Source organism: Aedes aegypti, chromosome 2 (genome assembly GCF_002204515.2).
Source record: "Aedes aegypti strain LVP_AGWG chromosome 2, AaegL5.0 Primary Assembly, whole genome shotgun sequence".
Lineage (NCBI taxonomy): Eukaryota > Metazoa > Arthropoda > Insecta > Diptera > Culicidae > Aedes > Aedes aegypti.
The window spans coordinates 63,151,903-63,171,058 of record NC_035108.1 but is presented as its reverse complement, the minus strand read 5'-3'; the positions used below and the strand labels follow the sequence as shown (position 1 = coordinate 63,171,058).

The 19,156-nt window shown below is 41.7% G+C and overlaps 1 protein-coding gene across 1 annotated transcript in view; it reads right to left on the bottom strand.

Annotated features, from left to right (window-relative positions):
• Window positions 1-1,013: 1,013 nt before the first annotated feature.
• LOC5574288 (condensin complex subunit 3) overlaps window positions 1,014-19,156 on the bottom strand; it is a 31,359-nt gene continuing 13,216 nt past the window's right edge. Inside the window, exons 2-6 of the mRNA XM_001661280.2 lie at window positions 18,282-19,084; window positions 18,025-18,216; window positions 13,841-15,284; window positions 2,857-3,762; window positions 1,014-2,183 (exon numbers count right to left, since the gene is read on the bottom strand). Coding sequence (XP_001661330.2) covers window positions 1,113-2,183; window positions 2,857-3,762; window positions 13,841-15,284; window positions 18,025-18,216; window positions 18,282-19,084 — 4,416 coding nt within the window. The 3' untranslated portion in view covers window positions 1,014-1,112. The remainder of the gene's footprint in view (window positions 2,184-2,856; window positions 3,763-13,840; window positions 15,285-18,024; window positions 18,217-18,281; window positions 19,085-19,156) is intronic.

The following is a 19,156-nucleotide window of genomic DNA, read 5'->3' as shown; positions in this document are numbered from 1 at the left end:
TTAGGATTCTGCACTTCGCCGTCGTTCATGCTACCTTAAAACTATGCTTTCGCTTAGTTGGACCATACTGCCCCTATAGACTATTACCGGATATATGGTGGAGATACGTCGACCACGTTTTCAGCGTTATCAATCGGAAGGATTAAGGGGTAGTCTGGGCGGTTTGGCCAATGGGGTGGAATGAGCACCCCTTGAAAACTGCATAAATTCTTGAAATTTCATCAGAAATAACATGCAACCCCAAAGCAGACAAGGAAATAAAGCAATAGACACGCTACAATTCAGTGTTGTAAACTCAAAGAAAAAGAAATGAATGAAGTTCGAAAAAACTGCCCATATTGCCCCGAATAGCTCTTTCAAATTTCATCATTTTGAATGATGAAATTTGACTGTTAGAATGCTTTCTAAAATTTAATCTTTTTGCACTGAGTGTTTATAAATACTAATAACTTTCAAGTGTAGTGAAAAAAATAATTGAATTTCTAGATTATATGAGATAATTTAACGACCAAAAATAGGGCGTTCATTTCACCCCATCGGTACAAAATCGACTCAAAAAATGACAAATTTTGAAAAATCTCTCATTCATTCGGGAACTCTGTAAGACAACAGAAATCACACAGATCTAGTGTATTGATTTAAGAATTGTCGGAAATCACGCGAAAATCCAAACTTTCCATAATATTTTCAGCACTTTTATCGATTTTTTCTTAAAGTGGCCAAACTGTCCCCCTTTCCCCTACCTAGGATTTTGGATACAATATGAACAGCGTACACAAAGATATCAAGATCATCCACAAAGAGGAGAAGGAAAGAACACTACCGTTTTTGGATCACCTTGTCATTAGGGAAGAAAGTTCATCGTTCAACTTCGAAATCTATAGGAAGCCTGTGCCAATCGATATATACATACAAAAATGGTTAATAATTGTGGAAATGCTCATAAGAACACTAAAATGCGAAACCGGTTCTTTCTCAGCTGGGACGTAATACCAAGAATAATAAGAGGGAGCTTAAACTTATTATTATATTATTTTATTACTCGATCATTCAGCATCGATTGAAAACATATGCAAATTAACCTAATCCAGATTGACACGTTTTGTACCTCTCTACTTCTTGGCCGCTTTCCGTGCTGGCCGCGTTGGGGTGGATGTGCTTCTGGTGGCAATGGCACTTTCTCCACTCAATGGCGTCACGGCCACCCTTTTCGGTCGCACAGGGCTCGTTACCGTCGAGGAATCGGAACTAGCGATGGAGGAAGCCGAAAGGGTTGCCGGTGGGGAACTGGTGATGCTTCCCCTCGATCCCCTGGTGGATATGGTGCGTTTCACTGGGTTTTTTGTACTGCTACTTTGTGATTTGCTGGTGGGGGTGGACGTGGATTCCTGTACGGCGTTCTGGCGGGTCAGTGATACTCTGGTGGCGGGTTTTCCTGTAGCAGTGGATGGAACAGACTTGGACGCCGAGCGAGTAGGTCCTTTCTCCGTCTTGTCACTGGAAGGGGTGTTTGGTTTTTCCAAGGATTTCCGAGTGGTTCGTGAGGGCGCAGAGGCCGCTGCAGGGCTTGGTTTATCTTGAGCAGATTTTTTGCTATTTGCAGGAGTCTTCTTCTCAGTGATTTGCTTTTCAATACTCTTTTTCGTTGAGGAAGTGCTAGTGGCATCGTCCTTGTTCAAATTTCTTCTGCTCGTTCTTATGGCGGGTGAATCAGTTTTAGTTTCTTCAGCTTTCTTGGCTGCACTCGAAACACTTTTACTGATCGATTTTGTCTTTTCAGCTGTTTTCTTTTCCTTAGTGGATTCTGCTTTTTTCGCCGAGTCAGCTTTCTCCTGAGTAGCTGCTAGTCGCTTAGAAGTTTTTGCGACAGCCGCCGTTGGTTTATCATCCTTTTTCGTGGATTTCTCCAAACTTTTGTTGCTCTCGCCAGAGCTGCGGTCTTTCCTTCTTACTGGGGGGCTTCTTTCCAAAGGTTCAATACCGGTAAGACTGCCTCGTTTGGAAGCTTTAGCGCCGCCGGTTATGTCCGTGAGAGATTTGCGAGTCATCACCTTGGTATTGATGATTTCCTTTCGAGCAGTATTGCGTGTACGTGGTTGTTCAATCTTGCTAGTGCTCTGCGATTTGGCAATCGATTTGGCGGAAGCTGCTGGGCGTACCATTGATCGATCTCGACGACTCGACTGAAATTAAACCATAATTATTGCAATCTCTGCTAATTATGCAATCTCGATCATAAACTAGAGTGGCCATTCAAATTAAAAAAAAAATCAAGTTTCTCCCGATTTTTTTTATATTTTCTCGATGCCTAAATTTTGTAGTTTTGTTGGAAAAAAAACATGGACTTTGTGCAACTTTGCAATTGTATAACAGCTTTTCGTTTTGTTATGTATAACGTAAATATTTTGTCTTTTGGAATGTTAAATCCAACGTGATCAAACTTTCTTCACGAATTCTTAACCGTGCTTTCAGGTTTGATATGTGCAATTTATGTTTGGAAACGTAAATTGGAAAAAGAGCATTAAATGGATTACAAATACTACAACAAATGCATAAATCCACGTAATTTCACAAAATGAAATTTAATAGATTCATGTATGTATTTGTTGTATTATTTGTAAGTTATGAAATTGTAGATATTCTTGTTAATAATATTGATCATAAAATATAATAACATTATCACAAGAGAAGTCACAAAAAATAAGCGCAAATTTATAATAATAATCAATAAAGTTAGAGAGTCCATATTCATACTTAGACAACACACACTTAAAATGCACACAATAACGCAACCTATATGTTTTCTCGATTGGGTGGCCACCCTGATACAAAAGAACCAGGAATATTTAAACTTACCACAACATTAGGAGATGAATCGACTATCTCTTCCTCCTCTTCTTCGGTACTACCGTGGGAGATCTTCCGCTTGGTCGGTGTTCGTTGTATAGGCGTACTCTGCCCGTCAATAGGGCGTTGCGTCTCCGGGATCTCCAGATGCAGAATGGATCTATCCCCATCGATGGACGAAACGCCGGAAATGTCCTGCGTTGAAGGAATGGCGAATGATTCTTCTGCTGCCGGATCAGCTTCTTCGCTCTCCGGTGAATTAGGAGATTCATCGCTTTCGTCCTTTTCGGGTTGCTTATCGGGTTTCTTTTTACCAGCAACCTTCTGCTGTTGACGTAGCTTTTTAGTAGCATTGGCATCCGGGACCTTGAACACGTTTCTGGCTGCACTTCTGTCGGAAACATTCATCGACTTGCGCAGAGATTTCATTCCTGAGGTGTTGTCAGCCCCGAAAGTGGTTGGCGTTTGCGGAACGGCGGGCGAAGCTGGAGCAGAAGCTGCAGCGGGTTTGGCGGGAGATGACTGAGTGAGCACACTGTCGTCCTTCTGAAGAGATGATTTGTTGATTTGAGGCACTTCCTTTGGATCTTTGGGAGGTTCTTCTTCGTCTAAAGCCACTTCTGGGGGCTCATCGGGGTCAGAAAGATGATCGGGATCGTGCCCTTCGGGTGCGGCTGCTGGCGGCGCACGAGACGAGGAGAAGGTGAGAGATTCCCGGTACGTACCCTGGAGCATCTCCTTGAAGTCATTGAGATTCTTTACTATCTTGGAATCGAGAGTTTGTTCTTGCAGAATCTGATCGATGCAATGGGTGATGTCATTCTTGAGCACCGCATCGTCTGAGATTTCCAGAGTCAGTAGCTCTTTGCTGAGCAATTTCAACAGATCTTTGTAGTTGAGGTTATCCAGCATGACCTACAAATAATGAGAGACAGTTGAAAAATCGTTCAAAAATCGAAGTGTTAGTCTCTGTTCTGGAGTCAATATGTACTTTGGGTTCGGATTTACATGTTTATAATTGTTTTGTAACATGTTTTTTGTTTACTTTTGATACCAATTAAAAAAAATAAAAAGGTCTAAGCAAAGGGATATTTTGATATTTGGACGCTTATATCTCAGCAACAGCAACATATAAAATCATATACATTCTTCCAGTTTTTCAACAGCGAGAGGGGTACTGTAATAAACATTACCTAAGTAACATTAATAGCTGAACAACAGTTTATTCAGCTGAAATATGCTTCAGAGCGATTTGTTCAGCTCTTATTCGACTAAAATGTGTATTGGGAAATTAATTAGGAATTTCATCTCATGATGCCGCTAGCTTAAAAAAGGGTTACTTTATGGAGCCCAGATATGAGTTAAATCTCAAGATTCTTTAGATTAGGATGGGAAGAATGATATCTTCAGCTAAAATGATTATTGCCCTATTCAGTCTAATTTGAAAATATTTTTTATTACACGGGATGCTAATTTAAACCAATATCCCGAAGACCTATGGACACGCCTCTTAGAGGTTTTGATCGTAATTTTTGAACTATGTCCCTTTCCTCGCACATTGTCAGCTGACTTTATTATTATAAAAAAATATTGGCCTTTCTCCGTGAACTTGCCCCTTTTTTCAGAGTGAAAGGGAGTAACGAAAGTAATGAAATGACAAGATGGATAGAATCGCAAGCGAACGACGAGAGAAATGAATAAACTGAATAACTTCAGTTATTCGGCGCGGTAAATGGCTGGGCATGGCGTATTGGTACCTAGACCCCTTTGAGCGGTCCTTAGCCTCTTGCCCAGCAACTCCTATCCCTACCTCCTCGTGGTACTGGCCGGGGTACGAGTAACCTTGGGGAAGATCGGGTAACCAACCCCCGGTGGGAACTTTGGTCGTATGCTGATAGGGAAGGGGGGGTTTGCTTTTGCAAACCTGGAGCGTCTGTACTCCACGTTAGGAGCGGCTTACAACAGCGTCTGTTCCCCATGTCAGGGGCGGCTGATCATCGTCCGAGTGCCAGAGAAGGACTCTAAGCTAAACTGCGCACTATGGCCCTCCGAACATTTAGGGGGAATGGTCCTCCGGAAATCTAGGGGGTTGGTGTCAGGCCCTGCAAGCCAACCGTAAAAACACATCAGCACAGGAACGTCAACGAGAGAATACGGACCGGAACAATCGGCAAAGACCACAGCGACGAAAATGGACTAGCGATTGGAAACTCGGTACGTGGAACTGCAAATCTCTCAACTTCATTGGAAGTACTCGCATACTCTCCGATGTACTGAAGACCCGCGGTTTCGACATCGTAGCGCTGCAGGAGGTGTGCTGGACAGGAGCATTGGTGCGAACGTTTAGAGGTAATCATACCATCTACCAGAGCTGCGGCAACACACGCGAGCTGGGAACAGCTTTCATAGTGATGGGTGATATGCAAAGGCGCGTGATCGGGTGGTGGCCGATCAATGAACGAATGTGCAAGTTAAGAATCAAAGGCCGATTCTTTAACTTCAGCATAATCAACGTGCATAGCCCACACTCCGGAAGCACTGATGATGACAAGGACGCATTTTACGCGCAGCTCGAACGCGAGTACGACCGCTGCCCAAGCCACGACGTCAAGATCATCATAGGAGATTTGAACGCTCAGGTTGGCCAGGAGGAGGAGTTCAGACCGACGATTGGAAAGTTCAGCGTCCACCGGCTGACGAACGAGAACGGCCTACGACTGATAGATTTTGCCGCCTCCAAGAACATGGCCATTCGTAGCACCTATTTCCAGCACAGCCTCCCGTATCGGTACACCTGGAGATCACCTCAGCAGACAGAATCGTAAATCGACCACGTTTTGATCGATGGACGGCACTTCTCCGACATAACCGACGTCAGAACCTATCGTGGCGCCAACATTGACTCCGACCACTACCTGGTGATGGTGAAACTGCGCCCAAAACTATCCGTCATCAACAATGTACGGTACCGACGCCCGCCCCGGTACAATCTCGAGCGGCTGAAACAACCGGATGTCGCCAATGCGTACGCGCAGCATCTTGAGGTAGCGTTGCCGGATGAGGGCGAGCTCGATAGGGCCCCTCTTGAGGACTGCTGGAGGACAGTCAAAGCAGCCATTAACGACGCTGCCGAAAGCGTTGTCGGATATGTGGAACGGAGCTCAAGAAACAATTGATTCGACGAGGAGTGCCAGGAGGTTTTAGAGGAGAAGAATGCAGCGCGGGCTGCAATGCTGCAGCATGGTACGCGGCAAAACGTGGAACGATACAGACTGAAGCGGAAACAGCAAACCCGCCTATTCCGGGACAAAAAGCGCCGCCTGGAAGAGGTGGAATGCCAAGAGATGGAGTTGCTGTACCGTTCTCAAGAAACGCGGAAGTTCTATCAGAAGCTCAACACATCCCGCAAAGGCTTCGTGCCGCGAGCTGAAATGTGCCGGGATAAGGATGGGAGCATCTTGACGGACGGACGCGAGGTGATCGAAAGGTGGAAGCAGCACTACGATGAACACCTGAATGGCGCAGAGAACACAGGCACAGAAGGTCAGGACAGCGAAGGCGATGGCTACGTCAGCACAGCGGACAGCGGAAATCAACCAGCTCCCACGATGGGGGAAGTTAAGGATGCCATTCAACAGCTCAAGAACAACAAAGCCGCTGGCAAGGATGGTATCGGAGCCGAACTCATCAAGATGGGCCCGGACAGGTTGGCCGCTTGTCTGCATCGGCTGATAGTCAGAATCTGGGAAACGGAACAGCTACCGGAGGAGTGGAAGCAAGGCGTTATATGCCTTATCTACAAAAAGGGCGACAAACTGGAGTGTGAAAATTATCGTGCAATCACCATCCTAAACGCCGCCTATAAAGTGCTATCCCAGATTCTCTTCCGTCGTCTATCACTTATAGCAAACGAGTTCGTGAGAAGTTATCAAGCAGGTTTCATCGACGACCGCTCGGCAACGGACCAGATCTTTTCCGTGCGGCAAATCCTCCAGAAATGCCGTGAGTACCAGGTCCCTACGCACCATTTGTTCATCGATTTCAAGGCGGCATACGATAGTATCGACCGCATAGAGCTATGGAAAATCATGGACGAGAACAGCTTTCCCGGGAAGCTCACAAGATTGATCAGAGCAACGATGGACGGTGTGCAAAACTGCGTGAAGATCAGGGCGACAGGGCGACGGACTTTCGTGCCTGTTGTTCAATATTGCGCTTGAAGGTGTCATGCGGAGAGCCGGACTTAACAGTCGAGGCACGATTTTCACGAGATCCGGACAATTTGTTTCTTCGCGGACGACATGGATATTATTGGGAGAAAATTTGAAACGGTGGCAGATTTGTTCACCCGCCTAAAACGCGAAGCAACAAAAGTCAGGCTAATGGTGAATGCGTCGAAAACAAAGTACATGCTGGTTGGCGGAACTGAGCGCGACAGGGCCCGCCTAGGAAGCAGTGTTACGATAGACGGGGATACCTTCGAGGTGGTGGACGAGTTCGTCTACCTCGGATCCTTGTTGACGGCTGACAACAATGTTAGTCGGGAAATACGAAGGCGCATCATCAGCGGAAGTCGTGCCTACTATGGGCTCCAGAAGAAACTGCGGTCAAGAAAGATTCACCCCCGCACCAAATGCACGATGTACAAAACGCTCATAAGACCGGTAGTCCTCTATGGGCATGAGGCGTGGACTATGCTCGAGGAGGACTTGCAAGCTCTTGGGGTTTTCGAACGCCGAGTGCTAAGGACGATCTTCGGCGGCGTGCAGGAGAACGGTGTGTGGCGGCGAAGGATGAACCACGAGCTCGCTCAACTCTACGGCGAACCCAGTATCGTGAAGGTAGCTAAAGCTGGAAGGATACGCTGGGCAGGGCATGTTGCAAGAATGCCGGACAACAACCCTGTAAAGATGGTGTTCACCACGAATCCGGTCGGAACAAGAAGGCGTGGGGCGCAGCGAGCTAGGTGGATTGACCAGGTACACCAGGACCTGGAGAGCGTGGGTCACAGTCGAGGATGGAGAGAAACGGCCATGAACCGAGGAAATTGGCGAAATATTGTTGGCGAGGCTTTATCAAGATAATTGATGTAAAGCCAAATAAGTAAGTAGTAACTTCAGTTATATACTTGGGTTTGAGGCCCCAAGTTTTACCAAAGGTTCGCCGGCATTGACCGAAGGCCAAGCAAGCTTTTTTGACTCTGAAATCAATGTGAGGTGTCGATGAAAATTTGGAATCTAGAATGATTCCGACATACTTAACTTGATCAGTCACATTAAGCTCAGTGCCGAAAAGACGTAAAGGTCGAATTCCATCGCGGTTTCGGCTTTCCGTAAAAAAGAACAATAGATGTTTTATTCGGGTCAACCGAAAGGCCATATTGACGACACAAATTCGCGACTACCTGAAGAGCATTTTGCATCAGGTCGAATAGGGTGCTTATACACATACCTACTATCAAAGCTAGATAGTCGACGGCAAATCCATAAGCTGAAAAAACCGCAATCATTGAGTAGCCTCAACAGCGTATTTACTACGAGATTCAACAAAAGTGGTGATAAGACTCCCCCTTGGGGGCATCCGCAAACACTCAATCGCTGCTCGCGAAGAGATGTCGGTTTTTGAGCATTTTAAGAATCCAATTGGTAATCATATTGTAGGTAGCCCATGGTTTCGTGCATCTACCAATGTAGCATCGAAATACACGTTGTCAAAGACTCCCTCAATATCCAAGAAAACATTCACACAGGATTGCTTCTGAACGAATGCTTTCTCGATATCGTATACAACTTTGTGTAAAAGAGTCACAGTGGACTTTCCAGATTGGTAAGCATGTTGATTCACATGGAGAGAGGCATGTTTGCAAAATAAACATCACGGATGTGATGACCGATAACGCGTTCCACACATTCCAGGAGAAAAGAGGTCAGACTGATTTGTCTAAAACTCTTCGCTTTTTCAAAACATGTTTGATAAACTCAAATCCCTTCTGGAGCAGAACGGGATAAATGCGATCTGCTCCTGGAGATTTGAAAGGAGCAAAACTATTGAAAGCCCATTGAATCGATTTAGTAGTTACGATACTGCGAGCCGAAGCCAGAGACTCATAACTACATGAAAAGACATTTGGTCCATCCGTAGATGCTATGTCCACACATTCGGGGAAGTGTATAATGAATAAACATCCTAAGACTTCTTCATCAGAAGATGTAAAGTCATTTTTAGGTAAGCGAATTTCGTTCACTTGGGAATCCTTAGATTTTGCAAGGATTTTGTTAAGCAGACTAACTTCACTCAAATTGGAAACATTTGTACAAAGATTTTTCCAGCCGGATCGTTCAGCAGAACGAAGAGCCTTCTTGTAAGCCTTGCGAGCCAACTTGAACGACTCTGATCCAGCTAAACGGCGTCTGTTCCAACTCCTGGGTTCCCTCTTGTAGTCTTCACAGATCGCAGAGGACATGCTTCTTCAAAAGCTTTCATGATGTAGGATGTAGTAGTATCAACGGCATCGTACAAATCACTTGGATTTTCAATCGACAGAGAATATCCATGAAATTTGGTCGCAACCAATTCAATATGGAGTTCCCAGTTTGTTGACCGAGGATTCGTAAAACGCAAAACAGTTACAGTTCAAAAATATGTAGCGATGATCATATAATGATTCCTCATCTGATACATGCCAATTCGTCAACTCGTGACTAATTCTATTCGAGCATAGCGTTATGTCTAACACTTATTCTCTAGTAGATACCATGAGGGTTGGGCGATTGCATATGTTAAGTAAACCAGGATAAGTACTACTAAGTAAGTATTCCATCAGAATGGAGCCTCTCAGATTGATATCTGAGCTGCCCCAGATGATGTGATGAGCATTGGCATCACTGCTCACAATCAGCGGAAGGCCTTTTGTTAAGCAGGGGACGACAACTCGTTTGAAATCATCCGTTGAGGATGGTTCATCGGGTCTACCACAAAAGGCCGAATCACAAAAGGCCGAAAGCACAGACGGCCGAATCACGGAAGGCCGAAATTTTAAAATAAATTTTTGTGACAGCTACAAACATTCAGCACATTTTTCTACAATATTATAGACATTTTTACAGTAGGTTAAGGTGAAGATGAATCGATGCCAAACTTAAAAATTTTCAGAGCACAAATCTAGAGAACCGAACACACGTTTTAGCTGAAAACTTATTCGATTGGTGACCACCAGCTAGTAATCAATCGATTAAGTTTTTAGCTTAAACGGATGTTTGGTTCTACAAATTTGTGCTTTTGAAAATTTAAGGTTTGGCTTCGATTTATCTTCACCTACAAGATGCACAAGTAACATTACTAGCTGAATAAGAGTGTATGGTTAGTGTTTCTTAAGTGTATCAGCGCCAGCTTAGCTGACAGACACAAAAAAAATCTATAATTGGAGCTTAAGTAGTCGCGCTGTTGTGTTTTGTACAACATAAGTATAAAAACCTCGCGAAAAAAAGGGTATACAGTGCGTGTTCGATTTTGGCAACATGCCAAAAATTTGTATGTTGCCTAAGTTGAACCGTTCCAAAATTTAATGATTGTTTTTATTAAAACTTGTATCACCGTAATAATGACCACGAATTAAATTAACCTATTTTGAAATGGTAAGTCATAAATAGGCCCACAGAAACATTAAGATTGACAGGATTTGTGACTGACCATGATCCATTTTTAAGTACATGGATTTCCGTGTTGCCAAATTCAAACCGAGTCAAAATCGAACGGGCATTATACGATGAAAAGTATTCTTAGTAAACTTAGTCACGCAGAGAAAACAGACGTTTTTGTTTCAAAAATAAATATTATTGAAATATTTTTTAAAAATTACAATTATTTTTGTTGAATACAAATATTAAATTTTGTTGTTCCAAAAATTTTAATTGTTGTTTTTACACCAAACTGATGGGAACATAAGTTGCGTAGATTCAATAAAATATTTTTTTGATTGTTGACATAATCTGTTTTGTTTTCAAAAAAAGTTTTTTGGTTTCAAAAAACCCTAATATTTACACACATACATATTTATTATATGAGTGTGTATGTTTTTTTCGATATTATGTACGCACGGCTTGTCAGACGCCATTTCCATGATTTCAAACAAAACTCAAAATGGATTCAACATAAGAAGAAGTTTTGGTAATGGAAGTTGAGGAAGTTAGTGACGGTGAATTTTTTGCTGAGTTTTGGAATCTCTGAAGAAATTATCAATCGTCTTCAGGGTAAGAAATTGTCTTGTTTCCATGTAACCATCTGATATACGAACTTATACGCATTGTTCGATTGTTTTTCTCTAGAAAATCAATACTATCTATAAATTCTGAAAATCCTGGAACGGAAGGAAATTCAAGAATTGATACCGCCGCCATTCTTGGCTGACCGGACGAATTGCATGCATAGATTGAATATGATTATTTGTAAATCAGATATAAATAAAATCTAAATGGAGAGAAAATAGTCTTTTTATTTATGATCATTTCAAATTAAATAGAAAATAATGAATAAATCCTACATAAATAAAAATTAAATATTGAATCAAAAATGTACTTTTTTGTTTTAAAAAATACTTTTTTTGTTTTAAAAAATACTTTTTTTGTTTCAAAAAATATAAATTTTAAATGCAACACAGTTATTTTTTGTTCCAACATAAGGTATTGTATAAACAAATATATTTATTATGAATTCAAAAAAACTATTATTTGTTTGTGTTGACGACTGATTTTAGAAACAAAAAAATATTTTTTTTAAAACAACAAGGTTTGGTGTTGAAAAAATATATTATTAGCCGAGAAATGATAATTGTTTCTGTTGATTTCAATACAGAATATTATTGATTCTAAAAATCTTTTCTCTGCGTGGTATTCTTATGATCACTTAAACACTTGTTATACCCTATCTCAGAAATCATTCTTCTGCTTGTTGTGTAAAAGACTATATTGGCATTATACCGGGCAAAAGCTTGCTGTCCGAACTCGCTGTCGCTCGTCGGACCTAAAAATGGAAAAACATCGCCTGCTTGCATTATACCGGGCAAACACCTGGGTTTGCTGTTTGCATGACACCGAATAGATGCTATACAAAACGTTCAGATATCGGAGACATCGGCGGCCTTCTGCCGCCTTAGTGCCTCTATGCATGTAAATTTTGCACTGTTTACTAACATGACTGCATTTAACAAAGCATGGACTTGTTCTTTTCATATCCGAGCTTTATTCTTTAGGTTTGTAACTTTAATGCGGCCTTCTGTGATTTGGCTTTTTGTGATTTGGCCTATCATGATTCGGTCTTTTGTGATTCGGCCTTCTGTGATAATCCCGGTTGATCATGTGGTAAGTATACCGAACAATAGACGTATTTCCTATTGAGGTCACCAACAGAAACATCGATTGTGACAGCACATACATCTCTGGTAGTTAACTCAGAAATGAGTGTAGCAACGATTGCGTTATTAACGAGTACGCATGTGCGGGGCATGGAGCGAGAGTTTGCCATTTCAAGTTTGCTGAAAGTAGCAACAACTGGGTCCACAAGGTTACCTAAATAGAAGTTCCCCTTACGAAAGTAAGGTTCTTAAAGTAGCGTCACTTGGGCTGTACAATTTGCAAGAGTCTGCAAAGATTGATCGTTGCTGTTCTTTTATGCTGAAGATTGATCTAAGCTATCCTAACCGAAGCCACTATCCAAACTAGGCAGGAGCTTTTTGCAATCTCAGCACGAAAAAGACCAAAGACCAGCAGCGAAAAAACAGATAGGTATCTATTGAAAGTCGTCAAAGGCGAAAAAGCACAGAATACACTGTGTAAGACGCATAATGCGAAACCATATAGGTGATAATTTAAATTGAATAGCAACATATTTATAATACCACCCTTATTTAGCCTCAGATTAGAGACTGAAGAAGGGCAGCCGATTATCTCGGAGAAAGACAAAATCACCTGCGCCATTGCTCCGGGTAGCATAGAAAGGGCACAATACTACAGAGGGCGCCCTGGTACTCCACAGGCTTAGCGGTTAGGTTTTATTTAAGCCCTCACAATCATTCATTCCTAGGCACGGTACGCATCACACCATAAATTAGGGGTCACATGTGAGATGGACTTTTACCACCGGAACAAGCAGTCTGTAGTGTTAATTCTTAGCCAATTGAAACAATCGCTACCGACACTACGCGGCTATCTAGGCTGCTCGAAAAAAAGGAGGTTAATACTGATAATTAACTCCTGACGTGCCCAAGCTGCCGCCATATGTCCGAACAGCTATGTCACGATGTGACCTGTTGTACTTCCGACTCTATTTTGAAAACTAAAGTCAAATACTTATTCAAGTTATGTTTGATATGCTGTGACAATTAAGGTCTAGTTATTGTGTATAGAAAATTGTGAAAGTTGCAAATGTATAAATTGTTCAATACAGTATAAGTTTAACGTTTTTGTAGCTCACTAACGCCATCTAAATAATGTTGAACCAAGCAAACATGCACCGTATAGCTCATGAACCAACCAATTTTTGCCGAAGACACCAATTTTCTAAATCATTATAACAAAGAACCTTCCTAAGATCTATAGATTACAGCATGTCATAGTTGTTTTCTGAGCTAGTGCCATCATGCGGTGAAATTCCCATCTAATCAATGTGTAATAGAGCAGCTCTTGCTTTGTTGTAAATCTGTACTGAAGGAAGCATATTTTTTAAACTGTTTCTGTTCCATTTTTGTTCATAAACTGTTTCGTCCAAATTTGCAAAATTTTGCTATACTTATATGAACTTTTTTCCACAATAATTGCTTCTCACAATAAACTATTTCCCTTTATCCCTTTATCTTAGTATAACTGAATTAAATTTTCTTTCCAAAATAGCATCAACATCGCGAATTATTCGAATTTGGGGGACGTAACCCCAAGGAACAGGCAACGTAACTTTGTTTGACACAGACAGAAGGCTAATAAGGATCAAAACTGAATCTCACCTGCAGAAACGATATCGCAATCGTGTTGTGCGGATTCAAGCCCGGGCTGCAAAACACCGGCTTGGTCGAATCGATGACAAATTTCACCACGTGTTCCGGTTTCACCTCCTGAAGAGGGCTGTCGTTGGGCGCCTCCAGAATCGTGAACAGTGTGTGGAGCAAAGCCTTCTGTAGGATTTCCTGGCGCTTTTTCTTGATCAAACACTCGAAGAAAATGCCCAAGATTTGCTGCGTCTTCGGTTCGGTGGTGGGGTTGAAATATTTCAGCAGCAACTTGGACATGATATCCTGCGAGGTGCAGTGACCGTGGAGTATCAACCGACAAAAACCGTCAACGATGGCCGAACAAATTACATTGTCTTCGCAGGTTTCGAAAAAGTGGGTCATCATTCGCATCAGATCCACACCCGTTCCGGTGCTGGACGTGTTTGCATCATCGTCCTGGTCTAAATAGTCCATCGTGTTGAACAGCTGGCGTGTGTTCTTTCTGGACTCATCTTTCTTCGATTCGACGTCAAAATGCTCAAATCCGTAGTGATCCATGAGCTCGAAGATACCTTCGATCGAAGTTTGCCAAATTCTCGTACAATGGTTCCGGAAGAACTGATGATACAGTAGCTGGAAAGTTTCTTTCGACAGCCCATCGTACAACATGCTGAACGCAACGGAGCAACGTAAAGCCCAATCTCTGGTAGCAATCTCAGCCGATTCCACATAACGACTGATGAAGGTCTTGTACAATTCACACACGATCGGTGTCAAAGATAGCACCGTTGAACTGTTCACTAGATAGAACGATATCTGCAAGCACTTGTTGATGGTTGCATTGGTGATCTTTTTCGGTTTTAGCATGGATTCTCTAAACAGCGAGCTTCCTTCACTGGTTGACGAGACCTCCATCAGAATTGGCTTCAACAATGCAGCATACTCTTCGTTTGCAACGTTCAGTTCTTCGGCAACCTTCTGTGCTCCGGCGTAGTCTTTTCGGTTGACCTTGTCCATTTCCTGTTCCTTTAGGTCCATGATCGTAAGTCTCAGCCGAGTGATCTGCATCTGGAGGCTCTTGTCCGGGTTCTTCTCCAGATACTCCTCCACCAAAGAACGAGACGAATTGGAAACATCAGTTCGGGACGGCTCAAGAACGCTGTTGATCAAATCAACGAAGAACTTGAACCTAGTTTCAACATCCCCGATCAGGCGCTCGAAGATCGATAGAATAATCTTTACGTTGTCCTCGTCCAGGTCGCAACAACAGAGCACATCCGAAAGGATCTTCTTCAATGTCTCCCTACCGAATTCGTCACCGAAGTCGTAAGAATCGACGATCTCCAGCAGGATTTGCAGCATCGACTGGAAGTACATTTTTTGCAGTTTGTCGGTTATCATCGAAGGATCTTCAGCTAGCAGACGGATATAGTTGCAAGCAGTCGGGGTTTCCGCAAACCTGTAATAGTCAGAAGATAAATATTTTGTACGAAAGCAAAAAATCTCAGATTTGGTAGTAGTCTTTAAAATAGGAACTTTAAGGACCACATGTCTGAAGGACCAAATGTGATCAAAAAGGATCGTTAAAGAAACCAAAAAGAGAACAAACAGAAACCAAAGAAATATCAAAACGAAATCAAACATAAACCAGGAGACAAGAGTGAGATGACTCAGCTGTTCAACAAGAAGGTATTACCGTGAAGGCCCCATACTCTGCGCACTTAAGGCTTTTCAAATTTCAAACAGCTGTAATTAATTGAAAACAGAACGCAATACTCTGAAATTTTGGGAGAAAATACTTATTGATCTTATGTATAAGGAAAAAATATAAAAGCATCACTTAGTAATGATTTTTATCGCAAATTTTTATTTTTTCTCGCGGGTGTCCGTGTTCCTAACTCTGCGCACTCATTTTTGCAATGCTCCTTATTCTGCGCATTTAGGTTCCTAACTCTGCGCACTCGATAAATTGTTTATAACAGTTGAAATATTTTACTAAAAGCATTACTAGCATTTAAACTCTGAATTAATCTTCATTTTCTTGCTTTATGCGGCTTTACGTCCCCAGTGGAGCGTGGAATGTCTCTAACATAGAAGTTTACTAGGTGAAGTGAATTTTATCTATAATTCAATCCAACTCTCAAAATAATCGAAATCATCATATGATTTCCAAAACATGTAATAAACTTAGTTTTCTAAAATCTAAACGAACCTACAAAAAGGGTACAAACTAAGTCTTTTTTGCGTTCACCCTTGGCGTGTAAAGGACAATTAGCTTTGACTGTTTATGTATTTTCACTAGAAATTATGAAAACCAAATTTTCTTCGGTTCAGTTCGGGTCCGGGTTTGGCATTAAATAATTTTCCCAGATTCGAGTTTGAAGAAAATAAATAAGAAGCAGGTTCTGGTTTGTTATATGTGAAACCCGAACATTTCTACTAAATGCGAAGAGTAGTTTAAGCGAAAGGGTATATTCATTCTTAATGTATTGTTCATCACTCAATCGAGAAGTATCGCCGCCCTAGCGTGACGTAATTATTGAGCGATTCCTATTGCAGATCAATAACAGTATGTAGGTATTTTATTGGCGTTTCAATATAGCAAAGACGATTAAAACCTCAATGCTCAATTACTCGATATTGATTCATGAAACTATACAAAAAATCAAAATTATTTGATGGCATGGTTAGGGATCATTGAAAAGCTACGTCCATCGTTGAGAGGATGAAGAGGATAGAAAAATGTGACAATGCATGCATTAGGTACTGTGAAAATCACGATCCTTCAGTTTGTGAATGATGGACGTCATTTTTTAATCTTCCCTTACTATGATGGTCCCTTCAAATAATTTCCCAAAGCATTTCTATTCCATATCTCGATGGTATCGACAAGTCGATGGTTCCCTTCAATATCGACCTCTGGAGGGTTGATTGTATGTTGAAAATAACGTTTTATAACTGCTGCGCATAGTAAGGAACATAGTTGAAAAATGGTTCCTTACTATGCGCACTTAAGAAGAATAAGAAAATGAAGAGAAAATAAGTTGCATTTTACCAGTGATGATTGCTCGATAAACAAACTAGTGCCTACATACTAAAAATCTGAATTATATTCTCTTTAATTTGCTTCAAATGACTTAAGTGATGAGGTACTCCCTTAGCATTTTTGCTAACGGGCAGTCAATTTGGACGTTTTTCAATATTTTTAAAGCTATTTTATTTTTTATTAAAGTAATAAACGTAAATTTGCCAAGAAAATTCTTCGCATGCTTTTTTATTACTATTGTAGCAATATATCAAAAAACAAATTTTAAACAAAAATTAAGTATTTTACCAGATTTTGGTGGATTTTGGTAATAGTGCGCAGAGTTAGGAGCTGCGCAGAGTTAGGAGCCCTCACGGTACTCTATGTTTTTTCATGATTTTATCCAAGAATTCAAGACACTTTAATGAATTGTACCATGAACTCTCCTAAGGATACCCAACTTTATAGATTTCACTAATAATATCTTCAAAGGTGTCTTTGACAATATTCGAAAAAAGCCTTCAATTCCTTATGCACTGATTCTGTTATAGATATCCTTAGAACCTCCTCCGTTTAAAACCCCATCAAGAATTCAAACAGTATTTCCTTCAGATTTGTTTGAAGGGATTTCTTAGAGTTTCCTGCAATACCTACAGGTTTTCTTCAAGATTTCAACCAGGAATTTCTCTTGAATACCATCAAGAGTTCCAGAGATTCCTTCAGGAATTCCTCCAGAAATTCCTAAAAAGTTTCCCAACGAAGTCTTCAATTATTTTTTACAGGAAATTCCAGGAATGATTCCAGATAAATTTGAAGGTAGCTTCTAAACAAATATTAAACAATTGTATGAAAAAAAACAAAATAAAAAAAATCCGGGATCTCTGGGAAAACACTAGTAGAATTCCTCAAGCTTTTTCCCGAGGAATCCGATAAAACCGTCCTGGACAACCTCTTGAATAAACACGTAATAGTCTTTGTATATTTCTTTAGAGCATCACGAATTTTGTAACAGGATTCACTGTTCTGCATGCAGTTAAAAAAAGTGACTTTAGAGATCGTTTTGATTAAAATAGAGACGTCAGAGATCTTTCATTAAAAAATGTAGACTTTCTAGAGACTTTCCTCAAAATAGAGACCAAGACTCCAAAAAGAAACCTTTTTCACAAACACTTACACTTTAATGTAGCTACAGAACGTGGACAGGTCCACCATCAAACTATCCAATTCGTCCGATTCGGTCTTCTGCAGAAATTCCAACAGCGCCTGCCAGCAAACTGCAGTCTCGATGGTTAAATTTTCCAACGGAACCGTCTTGTCATCTTCTCGCATACCCAGCATGGTCATAGCGTCTGCAATTCCGTATTTCCTAAAATTATACAACATTTAGAACTCAATCGCTTTTTCCACGAACATTTTCCACAAACTACGTACGAAAAAATCTCAAACAGCGCCAGTTTTCCGGTATTACGGAACCGCACCAGCTCCTTCTCATCGGCATCGATCTTCAACGCTTTCACAAAGGCCACGTAATCTTTCTGGTACGATTCGAACCACTGGGGAATCATCACGTTCTTCACCACCTTCCTGACCGCCTCCGAGTGATCGTTCAGTCCTTGCTCCAAAAAGGTCAACCGCTGGGCAACCTTGTACTGCTTGACCGGATAACTGCTCATCTGTAGATATGTATGCCGGCGGACACGTTCCTCAACATCCCATAGGCGCTCGATGATGTACGGAATGGTACGGTAGTTTCGCCCTAGCGACGATATGATCGTTTGGCGAACCTTCGGCGAAGGATCCGTATCCAAGTGGTAGATGTACGTCCTGAAGACGCAATCTTCCGTGTCGTCCGGATTCTGCAGCCGCTGCAGGGCCAGCACAGCCTGGACACGTACATTCGGTGCAACATCACGCATTCGTTCCAACATGTAGCGTAGGATCTTGTCGCAGATGTCGTCGTCCAGTGAGGCTTCCGGTCCCATTGCGTTCAACACCAGGTTAACGAACTGACAAATACGAAACCTGACGATTGCTGCCGGACTGATCGTATTCAGCAGCCAATCGAAGGCAGTGATAATGATCGGATGGGTGATCTCCTGTTCGGTATGATCAGGATCCGCAATGAACTTGGCACACAACTTGAGCCGATTGTTCGCGTACTCGTTGGTTTCGTCATGCTGCATGGCACCTTTCAGCGATTGGATGAAAGACTTCATGAACGACTCATGAGTCACCTGTGGAAGAAACGTTGGAAATTTGTGATTTGTAGGTATTGCATGCTTTTTTTTCGGAACGACGAACAAACT